Genomic DNA, 17,421 nt, shown 5'->3' with positions numbered 1-17,421 from the left:
GAAGAATCCCAATTCAGATAGATGCTCGTCGCTTGTGCCACATGAAATGATCCCTCGTCGCCGTGATGAGAATACCAGCTGGAGTTTTGCCTGGTGCCCTGAGTTCTTTGACATTGATGAAGCCAAGAGTGATGGTTGCATATCAGATTTGCCTCGTCCAAAACAATCATGTCATCAGCTGGGATCCTCTTCCATGCAAAGATAGAAGGGATTGGACACCTCGATTTACGAGGGCCACATGCAGATGACAAATTTTAGAGTGCAGCTGGCTCATTCCCTCCCATCCATGTGATGAAGATGACACGAGGTTGTTGGCATCTGGGAGCGTCTCCTCGCTGCCTGTCGCGGTGGATCACATCGTCATGTGCCCCGAGAACGAGTGATGGGACGTCACAACACAACCAAAAGGCAGCACATACTGTTTGCCTGTACACACTGCAAGGCAGTTGTGTGTAGCTGCAACCAATGGGCATCTCCATCGGGTAAGCAGCAAAATGTGATTCGTCATCCTAATTTAAACACAGGCGGTAACTTTCTCTCTCTCTCTCTCTCTCTCTCGCTATCAATGATTTCAATCCACATGTTCTCTTGTCTCTCTGACCCCGTTTTCCATGATGATTAGCGTAATAGATTGAGCATGTTTTTATAATCTTTTGTTATTTTTTTCGTGGGTGTCGGCATGCAGGAACGTGTGAATGATGATGACGTCGATAATTCTTTCGATTTGATGAACTGCTAGATTTTTATGGCAGGATGACACCCAGGTTTTAATGAGACTCCTCCCATGCTGAAATTTACATTAATTTTCAATTTCGAATGTCTATTTTTTTAAAAAAATATTATATATTTTTTTAATTCAAAGACATGGTCACATTTATCTTCATATTTTTTCTTTTCCTTTAGTGATCGTCTTTGTTGAATATTATTTTTAATCATTATTTACGCCTCGAGACTCGAGTCGGATCGGAGTCCAACATCTCTACAATGCACGTGCCATATTTTCACTTGAAATTAATTAACTAATTATACTAATTATATTATGGATGCATGCATGGAGATTCTCAAGACATGTTAATTAACCTAGGGCTACTACGGTCATTTTGTCTAAGAGATTCACTGCAATTAAGAGTTGGGGTGGGAGGAGGAGGAGGAGGAGAGAGAGACGCTGCCTGTTCTTCCATCTTCCTCTCCTGTTGCTATTTCTTTGATTCCTCCTTCTCGCTCCATGCTCACTTTGGTTTGGCCACTCTCCCTGCAGGCTCCGTAGCAGCTTGAACCCCATCACTTGCGTGCTTCTGATCCGCCCAACTCGCGATACTCCCGCTTTTTTCTGAGGTATGGATCGTTTATTGCGGCATTGGCACTTCGAGTCTCGCCGAGCTCGGGGTAGAATGGCGAGTGCGGGTCTGTTCCCCACTCTGGTTTTAGATCTGAGTGAGTGGGAACGAGTTCGGTCTTCTTTTGGTAGAGTTGAAACGAGATTTGGATCCGAATTTGGTTTCCTCCGCGGTGGAGATGGGCATCGGGCGGGGATTGATTTGGGCCCGAATTGGTTGCTTAAATTCATTTAGCGTGTTCGTAGGTAGCGGAAAGTTGTTTCCTTTGTCTCGTTGGTAGCTTTTCCTTGTCACTGGATCTGTTTTTCTTTTCCTTTTTTTTTCTGTGGGGGAATTTTGCTTCAATTTTTTGGAATAAAAATAAATTGGAAAAAAATTGCAGTTTTGTTAGTGATGGTTAGCATTGGAACTTGTTAGAGATGGGAGTGTACAGAGTGGAAATGCAAATTCGAGATCTTTATCTTGATTTTAGAGATTTTTTTAAAAAAGGGGCCAGTTCTTTTTCTGACATCTTTCACCCATGTATGTTGCTTTATGTTAGATTCTAAATTTGTGCACGTTACAGTGGAATCTGTATTTCGTTTTATGGGCATTGGAAAAATTAATGAAGTCAGCAAGAATCTGAAGTTTCGTACAAGAGCAAAGAATTCTATTATTGGATTGGACATTGAGATGTACCTATTAGCATTTTTATCTTTTTAAATCCATTTATCTGCCTTCCGGTCTATGTGACCTTAGATAGTCTAAATGGACTTGCAGAAATTTTTTAGCGCTGCAATCTAAGACCTGAATATTCATTTGATCTCTGCTTGTTGAATATGTCAGTGAATTTGACTTAGTCTTTTCATTGTTTCAGGTCACTATTTGATATAATACCCTTGATTTTAGCGAAACTCCTGTATAACCTCAATTTCTTCTGCATGATTTCTAGCTCTCGTCTTCAGATGTAGGTTTCAAGGTGAGCTTGTAAGTTCCAATCTCTGTTTTTGACCTATAGGATCTAAAGAAAGAAATTAAACTAAATGTTAAAGTTGAATAAATAAAAGGCAATCAACATATTGAGATGAGATGCCTTATGTGCTGAATTAACTGGAGGTGCATATATTACTGAAGGAGATCAACTGTGAAATTGGAGTAATCACAAAACGATGCTATTGAGCATAGAATATTTTTCTCTTAACTTCACCTGTGTTGTTCAAGAGCTGTTGATAAATTTTTGAATTGGGGGCATAATCAGTACAGGCATAATAGTGCCATGGAAGTTTGAGACCAAAGCCAGTTTGAATTGGAAGATTGAAGGAACGCACAAGGACATAGAAACTACTAACTACTCGAGGCTGGTCGGGGGAGGGTCTTCTATGTCATCTCCATTCCATGTGACATTGTTATTAGATCACATGATGGAAAACAGAATTCACGCAACTTTTGGCAGATTTAATATCATTGCTTGAGTAGGTTATCACTTATCATCCTCAACTTTTAGTTTCCTGATCTCTGTTCTTTGTCATATTACTATTTCTAGTTGGAGACACCTAACATGGTTTACAAAATATTTCGAAGTTAGCTGGTTAAGACTTTGACTATTTGATAGCAAGGTCTAAGGATCAAATCCCATCCTCACTACTTACCATTTGCAAAAAAAAAATGAAAAAGAAAAATGAAGTTCTAGTATGGATAATTTTCAAATGCATGAAATTCACTTTTATAGGCCTAGAGTTGCAATCATCAGCTTATTTCTCTAGTTAAGAGCTTTTTTTTATCATTTTTAATCATTTCTTCTCTAGAAAGTTTTTGTTTCCGCGATCCTTGGTTTATTTTGCTTCCCAAATTGGACAAACAAGTTTGAACGAGACCTTTACTTTGTTTGCCTTGTTATTGCTACATGTTTTGGTTAGTTAGTCCTATTTCTAATGTAACTCAGTGTAAGGGAAATATACTTTATAAATATTTTATTTTTCCAGCCATTGACTCAATACTCTTGAAATTTTCTTGAAAAAAAATTCAGATTTGGAGTACTTTTGTTGTCTGATCCTCAATTTGCTATGGATAGCCGTCAATCACCTCAGGCAATTAACACTCCTGGAGGAACATTAAATTCCTAGGTACTTGTCTTTGTCTTGTTAAGAAAGGTAGTAGTAGAAATGAGTATTATACCAACAGAAACCAAGTATGACTACTTCAGAGTCTTAAGGATTGATACTTAGATTTTGCTATTATTGCCAAGAGTAGCATCAGATTTTGCTGTTTTCCATTAATACTAATATGGGCTTGGGATTTCAATTGATTCGTTTATGTACTGCATTCCTTTTTTTAATCTGTAGAATTTCTAACTAAACAATGCATGTAAAAGAGTGTGTCTGAAAATGCATTCTTGATCTCTGACATGGTTTCTTAGTATTTTAACAGAGCGCTTGAGGTATAAATTGTGGAATTGCACTTAACTTGCAACTTTTTCCTCATCATGAGTGCTGATCCCTGTGGATTACAATAGATATATGTCTCCAGCCCTGCCAAGATCTGTCAAGCCATTTGAAGTCTAATGGGTTCCAGATTCCCATCGCACCAGCTCAGCAATGGCCTCTATGTTTCAGGCCGACCTGAGCAACCCAAGGAGAAGCCTCCAGTGATTTGCTCCACAGCCATGCCATATACAGGTGGAGATATTAAAAAATCTGGGGAACTAGGGAAGATGTTTGATCTTCATGTGGAAAAATCCAGAAAATCTGGGCCTCTTAGTAATAACCCTTCAAGAAATCGATCATTTGGAGGTGCTGCTTCCCACTCAGGGCCTATCATGCCTAATGGCCCTGGGCAGTCTTCTTATGTAGCCCCAAGTTCTGGTTCTTCATTTGTCACTGGTGGTTCTGGTAGGCAGAAATCTAACTCTGGCCCGCTTAGACATGGGGATTCAGTTAAAAAGTCATCTGGGCCTCAATCTGGAGGTGTCACCCCAATGGCTCGCCAAAACTCTGGCCCTCTTCCACCGGTACTGCCAACTACAGGTCTCATCACTTCGGGGCCAATATCTTCTGGGCCACTTAATTCATCTGGAGCCCCTCGGAAAGTATCAGGTTCTCTGGATTCTACTAAGTCAATGAAGCCACATAGCACCTCCATTGTTCATAACCAAGCCGTCACTAATCTCACTCAGGAGAATGATTATTTGTTCAAGGGGAGCTTGCCTAAGCCTATCCTTTGGTCTGTCATTTTGTTGTTTGTGATGGGGTTTATTGCAGGTGGCTTCATTCTTGGTGCTGTTCAAAATGCCATTCTTCTTATTGTTGTCGTAACCATATTTGGAGTTGTCATTGTGCTTTCCTTTTGGAATACTTGTTTTGGACGAAGAGCAATTTTAGGATTCGTTGCCCAGTATCCTGATGCTGATCTGCGAAATGCAAAGGACGGGCAGTATGTCAAGGTCTCTGGGGTACGTAACTTGAGCACCATTGCTGGTTGTCTAAAACCCATCTAAGGAGTAAATCTATAGTTTCTTTTTTTCTTTCTGAAGATACACAAATAATTGCTTTAAAATATTTGCAAGTAGTCCTCTTCAAACTGGTTGTGAGCTCTTGAGCATGTTTTGAAATATCTGTTACATAATCAAAGGTTTAATTAGTACTTCTTCTGGTCCATGGAGCTTCTGTCAACTGATTAATATGTGGAGAAACATTGCTGAAAAAGTCTTTCTTGGTTGAGTTGTAACCTTTCTTTTAATATACTACTTCTGATTGTTAAACATATATCGTATGTTTTTTATTGCTTGTCTACCCCTCTTCCTCTTAGTTTCGCTCTTAATTGTCGAGCTAGTTGGTATTTTTAACTTAAGCATTTTGCAGGTTGTTACGTGTGGAAACTTTCCACTCGAGTCATCATATCATAAGGTCCCCAGATGTGTGTACACATCCACTGGTCTATATGAATACAGGGGCTGGGACTCAAGGACTGCCAATTCCCAGCGTCGATGTTTTACCTGGGGATTAAGATCAATGGAGGTATGCCACTTTTCTAATTAGCTGAATTTTATAAACAAATATGGAATTTTTAGACTAAACGACAAGCGCACAAGCTTTAGTATCATATGATTACTTTGACCTAACCGTCACATTCTTCTTATATGAAACTTTGGCAGAGGCATGTGGTAGACTTTTACATATCTGATTTTCAATCGGGATTGAGAGCTCTGGTCAAAGCCGGTTATGGTTCTAAGGTGACCCCATATGTCGATGAGTCTATTGTTATCGACGTCAACCCAAACAACATGGACTTGTCTCCTGAATTTCTCAGGTGGTTGCAAGAGAGGAACCTTTCCAGTGATGACCGCGTGGTGATGCGCCTGAAAGAAGGGTAATCTGAGATGTTTAATTGCTAACATTTATCAAATAAAAAAATGTTTCTTCTGTCTGTGCTTTCTGCAGTAGAAATAAGGAAGATGCTAGGATTGTATTTCTTGGTTAGATAGACAATTTTCTGTTATGGTTGGAATATTTTTCTTCCCATCTGGTTCTCTTCGTATGTCTAATGTTTCTCATTAATCATCAGCACTCTAATGAGAGAAACAAATAAATCTTTGCACAAGGTTCATTCGGTTAACTACTTAAATCAATTTACTGCAGTTATGTCAAAGAGGGCAGCACCGTGAGTGTAATGGGGATCGTCCAAAAGAATGAGAATGTTCTAATGATAGTTCCTCCTTCTGAGCCCTTCTCCACAGGATGCCAGTGGGCGAAGTGCATAGTTCCATCAAGCCTCGACGGAATAATATTGAGATGTGAAGACACTTCAAATGTTGATGTCATACCGGTATAATGGACATAATTGGTGTCAAAATATTAGATGTTATTTATGCCATCTCTGTTGTTAGCTTTGGCAGTATATGACATTGTGATCGATCATGGCCTAATATCTTGAGCTTGTATAGCTTTGTCTTTACCCCTTTTGTTTAATTAAACCTAGATAAATTTTTAAGATGGCTTAGTGGATAATTGTGTTGTTTGAAGGGAAAACTGAGCAACACCTACTGTATCATTCTGTTGTTATTCAAGTAAATTGGATCAGTTCATGTATAATTGGTTGTTCTCATTTCCATTCAAACTATTTCTTTTTCTTTCTCTCTTATGAGATTCAAAAGTGTTCAATCGATGGCAATTTTGCATTGAATTGTGAAATGATGTTAGTATCTCAACAGGAACAGAATGGCTTATCAGTTTGGCTGTTCAAGTACTTTTGTTTCACTGACTTCACTGAACATAACAGGTGGAAAGGTAGTTGATATGGCTAAGAAATAGAAGCATCAACTTTATGCCGAATCAATGCATAAAATTTCCATATCAGCTCATGAGTTTTGAATGCCCTAATAATTCATAGGAAATGGACATAGATGTGCTAAAAGTGTTTTAAGATCTTTTTATTTTATCCAAAAAAAAAGGTAAGATTTTGTACATTAACAATCGGGTTGATCGCGACTGCGATTGCCCGACATCCATTCCTTTCCTCGTCATGACATCCATTCCTTTCATCAATAATACATTATTATCATGACATCCATTCCTTTCCTCAATAATACATCATGACCGGTGCCGACAGCCGGTCCAGACAAATTACATGCTGAATCTGTTAGACATGTTGCAGGACCGCATTGACATGCAATTTGTTGGTTGGTCCCCCTTCTTTGCTGGACCACCACCGCAAGCATGAAATGTCTGCAGGACCATCAGAAAATTTTCCCCATGGAAAAACAAGATCATTTTCTTGTTCCAAGCTTCACAGAAGAGATGAGTCTCAGGTTCCTGGTCATCAAAAAATGAGCTCACAGTGCCATGGTCACTGTGGCCATAAAGCTACAGATTATAAACCCTTGGCTTGCTATTGATTCAGAGACACACTAAAAAAGAAAGAGGCAGGTCACTGATACATCTGAAACCTTAGAGGATTTGCACTATTACTTGACCAGGTCATGAGACAAGGCTTCTGCAAGCTTTGTCCAGCCTTGATGGATGACAAACCATTGTTCTTATGGTTCAGTCCAAGCACTAACAACATTACAACAAGTTGCATTTTATAGTGTGTATCCACTCCACACACAGCATGGTGGAGACCTGATACAGGAATCTCCAAAAGTGCCTACAGCCCAAGCACAAGCTCCACCGACACCACAAATCATTTGACCTCTTGTTGAGGTTTTACAGTATCCACTGGAGTAGCACAATAATACAGTTTTGGAAAAGAGAAAAATTATAAGATTATGCTTGAAAATTGCAACATAATCTCTTGTCAGTTCAAATTCATAAAGACAATAAATCACTTGGACTTGAGCAGAGTAAGCCTATTTTTGTCTGCAATTATGTAAAGATACCGTGGAAGATTCAAAATAAGGGGGAGAAAGATGGAGAATAAGTTCATTTATCAGAGAGCTACCATCAAGAGAGTCTCTTGCAAAACCTCTCGCATCTGCTGGTCTCTGAAATCATCACTGGGATACTTGTACTAAGGTGAGACTAATTCAACTCCCAGTTTGTGATTTTGACCTGTTATACCTGTTTATTATCTTCTCAAGAGCTGCTTTCGCATCATCCAGTGTCTGCACATCATGTTCAACTTCAAATGATATCCTTTGAACGTTAAACTGCAGTGGCATAAAAAAAGGCCCCATGAGCACCTCAATATAAACAGCATCTGTTCTATGTAGATATGAAAGCTAGATAATGTATGTAACAAAGTTTGCACACAATTTGAATCTGAAACAGTATATGAAGTTCTGATGAAATCAAAATCAAAATACTAAATGCACCAGAACTATAAAAGTACCAATTTCCACTGTTCTTATTAGTTAACACCTAAATAATCTTTAACTCAATAATGGCCTTAAAGAGCATATAAAATGCTTTCAGAGACTTGAGCATCAAGCAAAAGCAACTAAGAGGAGTATCAAGATAGTGATCCATCAAACTAAGAATGAATATATATATATACAGTAGATGACATGAAACATCCATCAAACAGAGGCAAGTGCTTGTCTTTCTGCCATATAATGCAAACACACAAGAAAGCTGCATGTGTTTTTTAATCCACCTCCTACACCATCTTGATTAGACAAGCACTTGAATATCCTAATCTTTCACATCTTCAATTAGCACTAGCTCCCATCAATCAGGAAGGAGATCTCTCAACATCACTCCTGACCATCTTATCTTGACCCATTAACTTTGCAGTTATTCATAATGCTCCCTGCTAAATTTGATCAATCATGATCACATCCCTTCATCTAATATTCTATTATATTCACAATTATTGTGAAATGCATAAGCAACACTTTTACAAAAGAGCTTAGCAATTTCACTAGACAAGATGATATTTGATGTCGGAAAAAAAATCGTTATTGCACTTGAAAATTTTACTAAAATCTGCCTATCTAGAACTAGAAGTCAAAATAGTGATGATAATTTTAGTTTTTGACCTTTCTTGTCAACTATGACACAGATCGAATTGCTAGATCTATCCATTGTGATTTAAAAACTTGCAGCAGAGTGAAAATCAAAAGTTGGAATTAAAAATTCGATATTATCATGAAGTGGTACATAACTCAGTATTTAGAATTATGAGGGGGCACAGACTTATTTCTTTGTGATATTCTAAGTGATAACAGTTACCTGTGCACCTTGCCGAACCCGAATATCAGTGCCTTTACTGTCTATGGAAATAAAAGCAGCATCATCTATCTCAGCTTCTGTTGATAAGCTATCTTTGAGTGATTTTGAGAAGAGTGCATTAAGTTCCTAAGCAGAAGATATTATTATCAAATGTCAATTGTCAAGGAGAGAGCAAGGTCACTTGACACTAATAATCTTTTTCTTTTGAAAATTAAGGGAACAAAACATTATAAAGTTAAAACAAAATTATTTGATGAAAACATGCAGCTGTGTGTAAAGATACCTTCAAATTTTGTTCTCCACTGTCAGCAGCAATTTTATCAGGTTTTGAGGCCTCATATTCCTTAACATCTACCCATGCAACAGTTCCAAATCCTCCAATGAAATAGATGCCACTGAACTATGTTGAAGGTGATATAAGTCATGGAAATACATAAAGAGTACATACTTCATATTCATGAAAAAAATATGATTGAAGTAAATGATTTAACACAATAAGAAAGAAAACCTGAGTAATTGAGCACCAAAAGCAAAGTTTAGAATAAAAATGGGATGATACTGCTTCAACATCCTTAAATGGTGAAAAACCTAACAAATATTAGAGTTTGTTATGAAGACTTGAAAGAAAAAGAAAACCTTAAAAATTTATACATTCTCATAGCATCTTAAAACAACTTATACAAAACAATGTTCATGGACCATGCATATATTCTGAATCTAAAATCTGAAAAAGCAAAATCATTGACAAATTTGTCTCAAATTGTATTTGGTCCCATTGGAGCTTGCCTTCCAAATGTGCAACATAGTACAAATGCAATTTCTTGAAATTGAAAATGCTAGCAAATAATTGAAGTAACAAGAATAATCCTTCTGTAAAGTGACAACAACAGTACAAGTTTGTTGTCCTTGGCTAGTGTCGATTGGCATGAAGCCATTCCTTATTATACTAGCATGTTACCAGCAATAGACATGCTGGTGGAAATAATATGCATGGTTAATCCTGTTGGAAAACTGTCATGGATGTAAAGGTTTGAGAGAGATTTCTTGGCACGATGCCTTGTTCCTCTATATCCTTATTTTACCCTTCTTTATTTCTACTATCCTTATTTTCTATGCAAGAATCCATTCAACAGCAGATTAGACCCTCATTCTTGTTAAAATCATACCCAAACCCAATCAGATAGAATTCACATTGTTAGTCTAACAACTAGGTGGCAAGCTCAAAAAGATTAGTAGTAGAGCAACTCAATCAAGGATAGTCTTGAAGATCTCAATTAGAAATATATTCAACTGTTGATGGTGATTGAAGCTAATTTTAATAAGAAACTTCAGAGTTATGATGAAGGATAGGAAACTTTAACTTTTAGCTCTGTATCCAAAACTTCAAAGATGCATTTAGAATCTTTGCCTCTATTCTAACAATTTTCCTACTACAAGAATTCACCTCTACATCATATCATACCTTGGTCTAAATCAAATCAAAACTGCTCAAGTTGAAGTTCAGTCTATCAATATGCTAGTGGATTCCTACAAAGTGTATCTAAAATTATTATCAGGTCCAGTGGTACTGGTATATAGTTTCAACTTTCAAGCACATGTGAATGCACAAAATCAAACGTGGGAAAAGAAGTTTAAAGGCAAACCTAATGTTCTGCATCCTGTAATAGTATAAGTTGCCCAATTGTTTGGATGCCCACTGCTGGTGTTTTGCCGCAAATTGCTGACAAGCCCATTCCTAAGGTAGATAAAAATGTAACATCTTTAGACATCCATTACTAGCTAAGCCGTAAAGTAAAATTTTTTTGTCGGAACATCTATAATAACCAGCAGAACTTTGACAAAATATTCAGGGTAATCCTAATGGCCATTTAACACATCAAATCTCACTCCTGCATAGTATCTCTCCTAATCCCTATCTACATAGGGGATCTCTCTCCTTGATGTATGACGGCCATAAACTTTAACCTAAATATCCATTTCACTAGTTATTGTATGTTGGAAAAAGAACATATCAGCTATTTTATGTCTGTAGCCACAGAATAATAAAATACATAGCTTTCGCATACTAAAGTATTCCAAAAAAGATAGCAAAGAATAGAGCCATCAAAAAACTTGTATAACTAGTCAAAAACCTGCTGATCAGCTGCAAGAGGGAAGACATCACCAAATATCGTCGCACGTGCATTTGATAGTGACGTCCATCCAGGTATCTTCAGTTAAAAGATCATTTTAGCATGGAGAAAAACAGAACCTGTATCTAAAGTCCTAGACAAGATGATTGTATCAATCAAGCTATGTGGCACCTGCACAACAAGCGAACATTTTGAATTCACCAAGAGATTCCTTGTATGGATTGCTAGTGGAGAGAGTGAAAAAATGGGATCTGCATAGTAGCACAAAAATAACAAGATCTGAATCTCCTGTAATTGGTGAGGTTGGAAATACATATAAGATAAGAATGATGCTTACGCCCCATTGGATCAGGTGCAAAATCTACCAACGAACCAAATGGGTAGCCTTCACGGCGATTATGCATCCGGGACACTATAGTGCATAGTTGACCATACTTGGCCTTTATTTGTCGACATAAAAGCAGAGGTAAAGAGGTATGAGGTGTAAGACACGAATTAGCGTGGACTTAAAAAGATCATATTCAGATGAATAACATGAAAAAATAAGCAGGAAAAAAAAAAGACTATCTGAGAATCCCCAATAATTTTGTTTCTGGTTAACATTACCTGCTGCATTAAATTGTGAACAGCTAAGGCTGGGTGAGGTAAGTTATTGACAGCCAATGCACTTTGAACACCACCAGAAATCGGTGTCCTGAAGAGTCCAGCTTTGGATCCAGTTGTTACACGTCCAGCAGTAACAGGTGTTACCATTTCCATATTTCCACTCATGCAATCCTCATGGCCACCATTTTGAATTATGTCATTCTGACACAAGACCAAAGAAATATCATAAATTTTCTTACCAGTCACTAGTTTTACTCCTCACAATAAAAAATTGAGATGAAAATGACTTCTTTATACCATTACAGGGATTAGGAGAGAAAAGAAATGTAGAGTTTTGATGCTCAGCTAAAATCTGGATGAAGAGGCTAAACAAGACAGTCCCTACATGTGAAAAGCGATTAATCATACTGATTTCATGACCAATAATTTAGTCTGTGGGCAAGGAAGCTATGGCTTCTATCATCAATCATATTCCTTTCTTCATCACTTTGTTTTCTCGTAAACCATGAAATTATATTCACTACAGTCATATTATCCTCGTAGAAAACACGTCCAAATTAATTCTCTAACCCTGTATATATATAACAATTAATGATCCAACAGAGATCAGTTCAGGCAAGAACTTTATACATCTGTCAGGGTAGCAAAAGAGGAGAAAAGACCACCTCCGAGACCACAGAAACAAAACCTTTACCATAGGAACTATCGTCGCAATGTACCTGAATCGATGCGGGGTCACCGTCGATCAAGACACTAAATCCATTTGTCAAAGCCCCACTGTTTTCTCCGCCAATTCCGGAGGCTCCGTGTGCGAGGACCCGCCACCTTTCCCCGCGACTCTGAGGGCTCCGCGGAGGGCCCGAAAGTGCCAAAGAAGCGAGCTTTTCTGTGCAGTTATCGCGCCAGAATCGGAAAGTTGAGGCTTTAACTAGGGATGAGCACTTTGGTCGGCGAACAACAGGGGCTTCAATCCGCCAGGGGGTGACAGCAGAGCTGCAGAGGGACTCCATGGACGAAAGAAGGGAGATGGAGAGCACTCTCCGACGGAGAAAACCCTAGAACGACGGAGGGGGAGCCACAGGCATCCAAGATGAGTTCAAATTGGAATCCCATGGTAATCTTTAACGCTTCCCAAATTTATTGAGATGCCGCGCAATCTCGAGCTTCAATCCTACGCAATCTTCCACCATTCGATGAATGCAAATTTCTTCGTCTACCCGACGGTTTACCTGCGCTGTTATTGGATTCGAACGTGGCTCCACCGGACGGGTCTCACGTTGCGCTCCTTCATCCTCGTTGGCCACCAAGAGAAAAATAAATAAATAAATAATCTTGATTTAGTATTTGATTAATTCAATATTTATAAAAATAAAACATATAAATTCAAATTTAAAATATATATTTATCATTTTTCTCAGTTAATCAACAATGTATAGTTATAATGGTATTTAATTTTACACGAGATATGTAAATATGAATTTCAAGCAATATTTATTTATAAAGTTGTATTCAGATTGATTATGTATTTTTGAGGATTATATTTGGTTTTGGGTTATTAACCTGCATGAATACACCTTAAAGATCCTAAATATGTAAATCTCAAGTCAAAATCATGGGAATCATATGGTCAAACATATTAGATTGTCTTTGACATAAATGACCTTTTTCCCAAATATTCTCACATCATTTTAAATATCACTAAGTTTCTCTTATTGTTTACTTTAGAACTCCACTTTTCCTATCTTATATATCAAAATGCATTTTAACTAATTATTAGACAAATAGAAAAAAAAAAAGAGGAGTTAGCCAAGTTGAGATTATTGAACTTTATCATACACCCTATTCATATTTAAATCTTCCACCTTCTTTTTTTTTTTTGTAAAAATAGTATTAAAAAATATAAGTAATGTTTTCCAAACTAATCATCTCCTAACCCAATTTTGATTGAATTAAAATATCCTCAAATTCTTTTTTATTAAATAAAAAAATTAGGTTTTATTCAAAATATTTCCAAAATAATTATATTAAATAAAGTAACTATTTTTATTTATTAAATTATAAAAAAATGTCTGGAAAAATAATGTGAACATTTACCTCTCTAAATTTAGGTTTAGCATAAATGCATTTATAGTCATAAAATTCACAAAAATAACATATACTTCATTATTGTTAATATCTGTTAATCAATTATCATCAAAATAATATTGAAGTTTCAAATAACATTAACATCCACTAGATTTAGTGGTAGCTTTGAGATTTGTGACCCTCTTTTATGATGTAATCAAAGACTAAAATAAGACTCTCTAACTTTCTACTAATATTTTATAATCATTAATAGATATGTTTTGTAAATAAGAAAAAAAACAAGTAATCATGTAGTAAAGTAATTGATAAGAATAAAAAATATTTTATGTTAAACAATGTTTAATTGAAGTCAATTACTAGTAATAATCATATTTCATAGGGGTTAATCAACTTTAGAGGGACATGCATGCTATTTCATAACTAGAAAGGGTTGATCCGTAAAAGTCCCCAAAAGATATAATTTTTGGAAATAATAATATAATATTCTCTTCGCCTTCTCGCGACGCCGTGGCGGTTTTCCGCGCCCATTTAAAACCGCCGCCCGCCGCAAAAGAATCGGAAGGAAGACTTCTCAGGTCTGCGAACTCCGATCCCGATGGAGGACGCGACGGCGATGTCGGCGTCGCTGGTCAGGGTGTCCCCCTCGATGCTGCTCTATCGGACCGCCGGCCACGAAGCGGAAGTGGTTCCGGACGTTCCGGGATCTGGTCTACGCCTGCCTGACTCAAGGAGGCTCCGGCGCCCGTCAGTAGGCGCCGGAAGGGCGTCGCCTGCTCCGGTTGGTTTCTCATTCCAAATCCCCTTTTCTTCCCTCCTTTGTTTTCGTCCCAAGATTGCTGGCCATCATGGTGTGTTGGTTTCATTTGTAGTTTCTATTTGGTTGATAACGAGATGTTGGAATAGTATGTATGCATAGGGCAAGCTGGTGATGCAGGTCTTAAGCGAGCTGGTCCTGCGCACGCTGGGTGCTGCAACGGAGGCAGGGGATTGTTTCCGGTGGTCTCATAACCAAGGAGCTGAGCTATGCGCTTGATCAATTGGCAGAAAAGAGGTACTTATGACATGGAAAATTGCATTGGGAATATACGGTTGATTTCTCTGATTGAGCTGACAATTTTTGGGTCTTGCTTTCACCTCCTTCTAGCGCTGTCAACTAGAATTAGATCCTATACATACTAAGGACTCTACGTATGCAGCCTTACCCCTATTTTAGAGGGTGTGTTTCGGAAAATTGAACCTTGATATCTTAGGTTGCAAAAGAAGCAAACTTACCATCATAATCAGGTCTAAGGACTGCTTATCAGTAAGCTTTGTTAATGGTTTTGCCTATTACTTCACATGAAGTCGATTGCTTGTTCCACACAAAATTCAAGAAATAAACACCATTTCTTGCTTGTATACAGTTCTAAACACAAAATTTTCTACTTACCAGTGTCATGCAGAGAGTGTTAATCGCTTGCTTGGGGTTCATGGCCTGATTCCTGCAAGAGCATTACATGAGAAGAAGAGAGCCAAATGTAGCCAAGGACAAACTTGCCGGCAACTTGCAGGTGAGGCACTCTTTTTTCTCGAGGCAATGTCGGCAAGTCATCCTTGGCTGTACTCTACTCTCTGCCTCTTCATGCAAAGCCCTCAACAAGCTCCCTCATCCCTCGAGTCAGGTGTGCAACCTTTCCTCCTCGAAGCACCATCTTACATCTTTTCCACTGCACCTTGTGGACATAAGAGACTTGGTTTATAGAGGCATGGCTGGTACATTGAGCTATAAGTTTTGGTATGCGTTTGTTCCTTCTGGTTGGCTGTAGATAGCCAATGGAATGATACGGAGATCTCTTTTGTCCCTCGAAGAATTCCACAAAGCATATGTGATATTCGCTGCGAAATGGAAATCGTCCAAGTCCGGTATCATGCTGAGGTCTAAGACCAGACAAGTGAACCTATCTCCATCATTTATGGGAGTTTTAGGCTTTAAACGAAGGCTGTGGAGATGGGCGGGTCTTCCACTTATGTGTGGTACATGCCTCTATAAGATGTTTTAGGCTGTTATAGGAATGGAATAATGATGGAGGCCACACTGAGATATGGAGGGGCGACTTATGCCTGGCTCATGATTTAAGGATAAAATATAAGGTCCACTTTTTTGTTGACTTTGCTATATTTTACAGCACCCTTGCTTTGGAAGGGTGTTTGATTCCCTTTTCTGCAGCTATTTCTCTGCAGATTTTGTGCACGCATTTGTTTTAGTTGCCTAAACTGTATAGACTTCCTTGCTTCTCGTTATGAAGATCTCTCACACTTGGTACAAGCACCAATGTCAGTGGGATTTCTATCAATCCTGGTAAAGATTTGACAAGTTGAAGTTATTTGTCATTTCTGATAGTCAAATTGTGGTATTATTTTACTGTTAATCTGTGGATTCTCCTCTGGTTTTATTTCTTGGTTGGAGAAACGATGCAGATTTTTAGATCAACAACGTTTCGGATAAAATGAACATCTTTAGGAATAGTCACCCTTTTGCCGTTAATGAACTGAGGTTTTGGATGAGCATTTGTCTTGTCACTTGTGATTTAAGGATATCAGACACTTGATCAACTTGGACAAGTGGAGATCATTTGGTTTGGATCTCAATTGTTCTCCATTTCCCTTTTGACATTGCAGAGTGCTTGATTTCCACAAATTTGGCCACATTATTTTTGTTTGAGCTTGTAGAGCAATCTTTCCTCACAGGTCGATTAGGTTCATTCAATATGGAAATGCTGGACCCTCTTTTTTCTTGAGGAATCTGATCCTTTCTAATAAAGGCTGGCCCCAGAAATCTTCATCTGAGACGTGTTCCTTTAACCTCCACTAATTTAATTCCTTCTGTTTTCTCCTCACTCTTTAAGCTTCCCTTATTTTTGTTATTATTTCTATTTTGTGAGTTCCCCTCACTCATTGTATTCCCACTTGCCCAATAGAAAATCTAAATTAGGATGTATTCTTCTTTTGCCCAAAAATTAAATGATGGATTAGATACAAGTTTAACTTGCCATGCAAAAGTTCAACTTCTGTTAGTTTCTCAATTGTTCTGTAGGTATTGTTTGAAATATCAAGTTCTGTCAGTTTCTCAGTCAGTACCTATTGGTATATAAGAGTCTGATCACATAAGTATTCACTGTAGGTTAGGACTTATTTGAAGGCAGATCTTGATATGGCACAGGTTGACCTATCCACTGACCTGACAACAAATTATTAGAAATATGACAGCAGAAATGATACTTGTAAAGAGTGAAACATGGTACCTTATTCATAAGTTGGATCAGGTCCGTGGATATGGAATCATGTTGATTGAATTGTGCTGGATCACTGACGTTGTCTGTTCCTTTGCTTGACAGCATATATGTAGATATATAGCTTTATTGTATATTTCAGAATTTGAACTTATATATCATATGTAATGAGATCAATTTCATGATTGTACTATTAAACTTCTTACAGGGGATTGCCTTTAAATTGATTTGTCAGCATTGCATCTCAATTTAAGCTGCTGAAGTAGGTAGCATTCTTTGTGATTTCTTGACGAGATTCATTTTTGGTGGTTGCCACAAAGTTCCCGTGGGTTAAGCAGATTAAAGA

The 17,421-nt window shown here is 37.8% G+C and overlaps 2 protein-coding genes across 8 annotated transcripts; one reads left to right on the top strand and one right to left on the bottom strand.

The window, feature by feature from the left end:
• The first annotated feature begins 1,137 nt into the window (after positions 1 to 1,137).
• Positions 1,138 to 6,403, top strand: LOC135581953 (uncharacterized membrane protein At1g16860-like). Of its 6 annotated transcripts, none has more exons than XM_065116180.1 (6): positions 1,138 to 1,335; positions 3,343 to 3,439; positions 3,744 to 4,764; positions 5,174 to 5,329; positions 5,467 to 5,681; positions 5,951 to 6,403. In XM_065116180.1, the coding sequence occupies exons 3-6, from the start codon at positions 3,877 to 3,879 to the stop codon at positions 6,141 to 6,143; spliced, it is 1,452 nt and encodes a 483-aa protein (XP_064972252.1). In that variant the 5' UTR covers positions 1,138 to 1,335; positions 3,343 to 3,439; positions 3,744 to 3,876; the 3' UTR covers positions 6,144 to 6,403. The 6 variants fall into 6 exon arrangements, with proteins under 6 accessions (XP_064972252.1, XP_064972250.1, XP_064972254.1 ...); XM_065116178.1 differs by lacking the exon at positions 3,343 to 3,439 and adding an exon at positions 2,194 to 2,295; XM_065116182.1 differs by lacking the exon at positions 3,343 to 3,439 and having other exon boundaries at positions 3,829 to 4,764.
• A 314-nt stretch (positions 6,404 to 6,717) lies between these two features.
• LOC135616700 (uncharacterized) lies at positions 6,718 to 15,483 on the bottom strand. 2 transcript variants are annotated; one of them, XM_065116174.1, is made up of 10 exons: positions 15,236 to 15,468; positions 12,441 to 13,013; positions 11,722 to 11,922; positions 11,453 to 11,555; positions 11,287 to 11,366; positions 11,116 to 11,193; positions 10,627 to 10,718; positions 9,267 to 9,378; positions 8,984 to 9,109; positions 6,718 to 7,959 (listed from the first exon to the last, which is right to left on the bottom strand). In XM_065116174.1, the coding sequence occupies exons 2-10, from the start codon at positions 12,729 to 12,731 to the stop codon at positions 7,837 to 7,839; spliced, it is 1,206 nt and encodes a 401-aa protein (XP_064972246.1). In that variant the 5' UTR covers positions 12,732 to 13,013; positions 15,236 to 15,468; the 3' UTR covers positions 6,718 to 7,836. The 2 variants fall into 2 exon arrangements, with proteins under 2 accessions (XP_064972246.1, XP_064972247.1); XM_065116175.1 differs by lacking the exon at positions 10,627 to 10,718 and having other exon boundaries at positions 9,267 to 9,383; positions 15,236 to 15,483.
• Between the last annotated feature and the right edge of the window lie 1,938 nt (positions 15,484 to 17,421).

The sequence above is a fragment of the Musa acuminata genome, chromosome BXJ2-7, assembly GCF_036884655.1.
Source record: "Musa acuminata AAA Group cultivar baxijiao chromosome BXJ2-7, Cavendish_Baxijiao_AAA, whole genome shotgun sequence".
In the NCBI taxonomy this organism is placed as follows: domain Eukaryota; kingdom Viridiplantae; phylum Streptophyta; class Magnoliopsida; order Zingiberales; family Musaceae; genus Musa; species Musa acuminata.
This window is presented reverse-complemented; position numbering and strand designations above follow the sequence as displayed.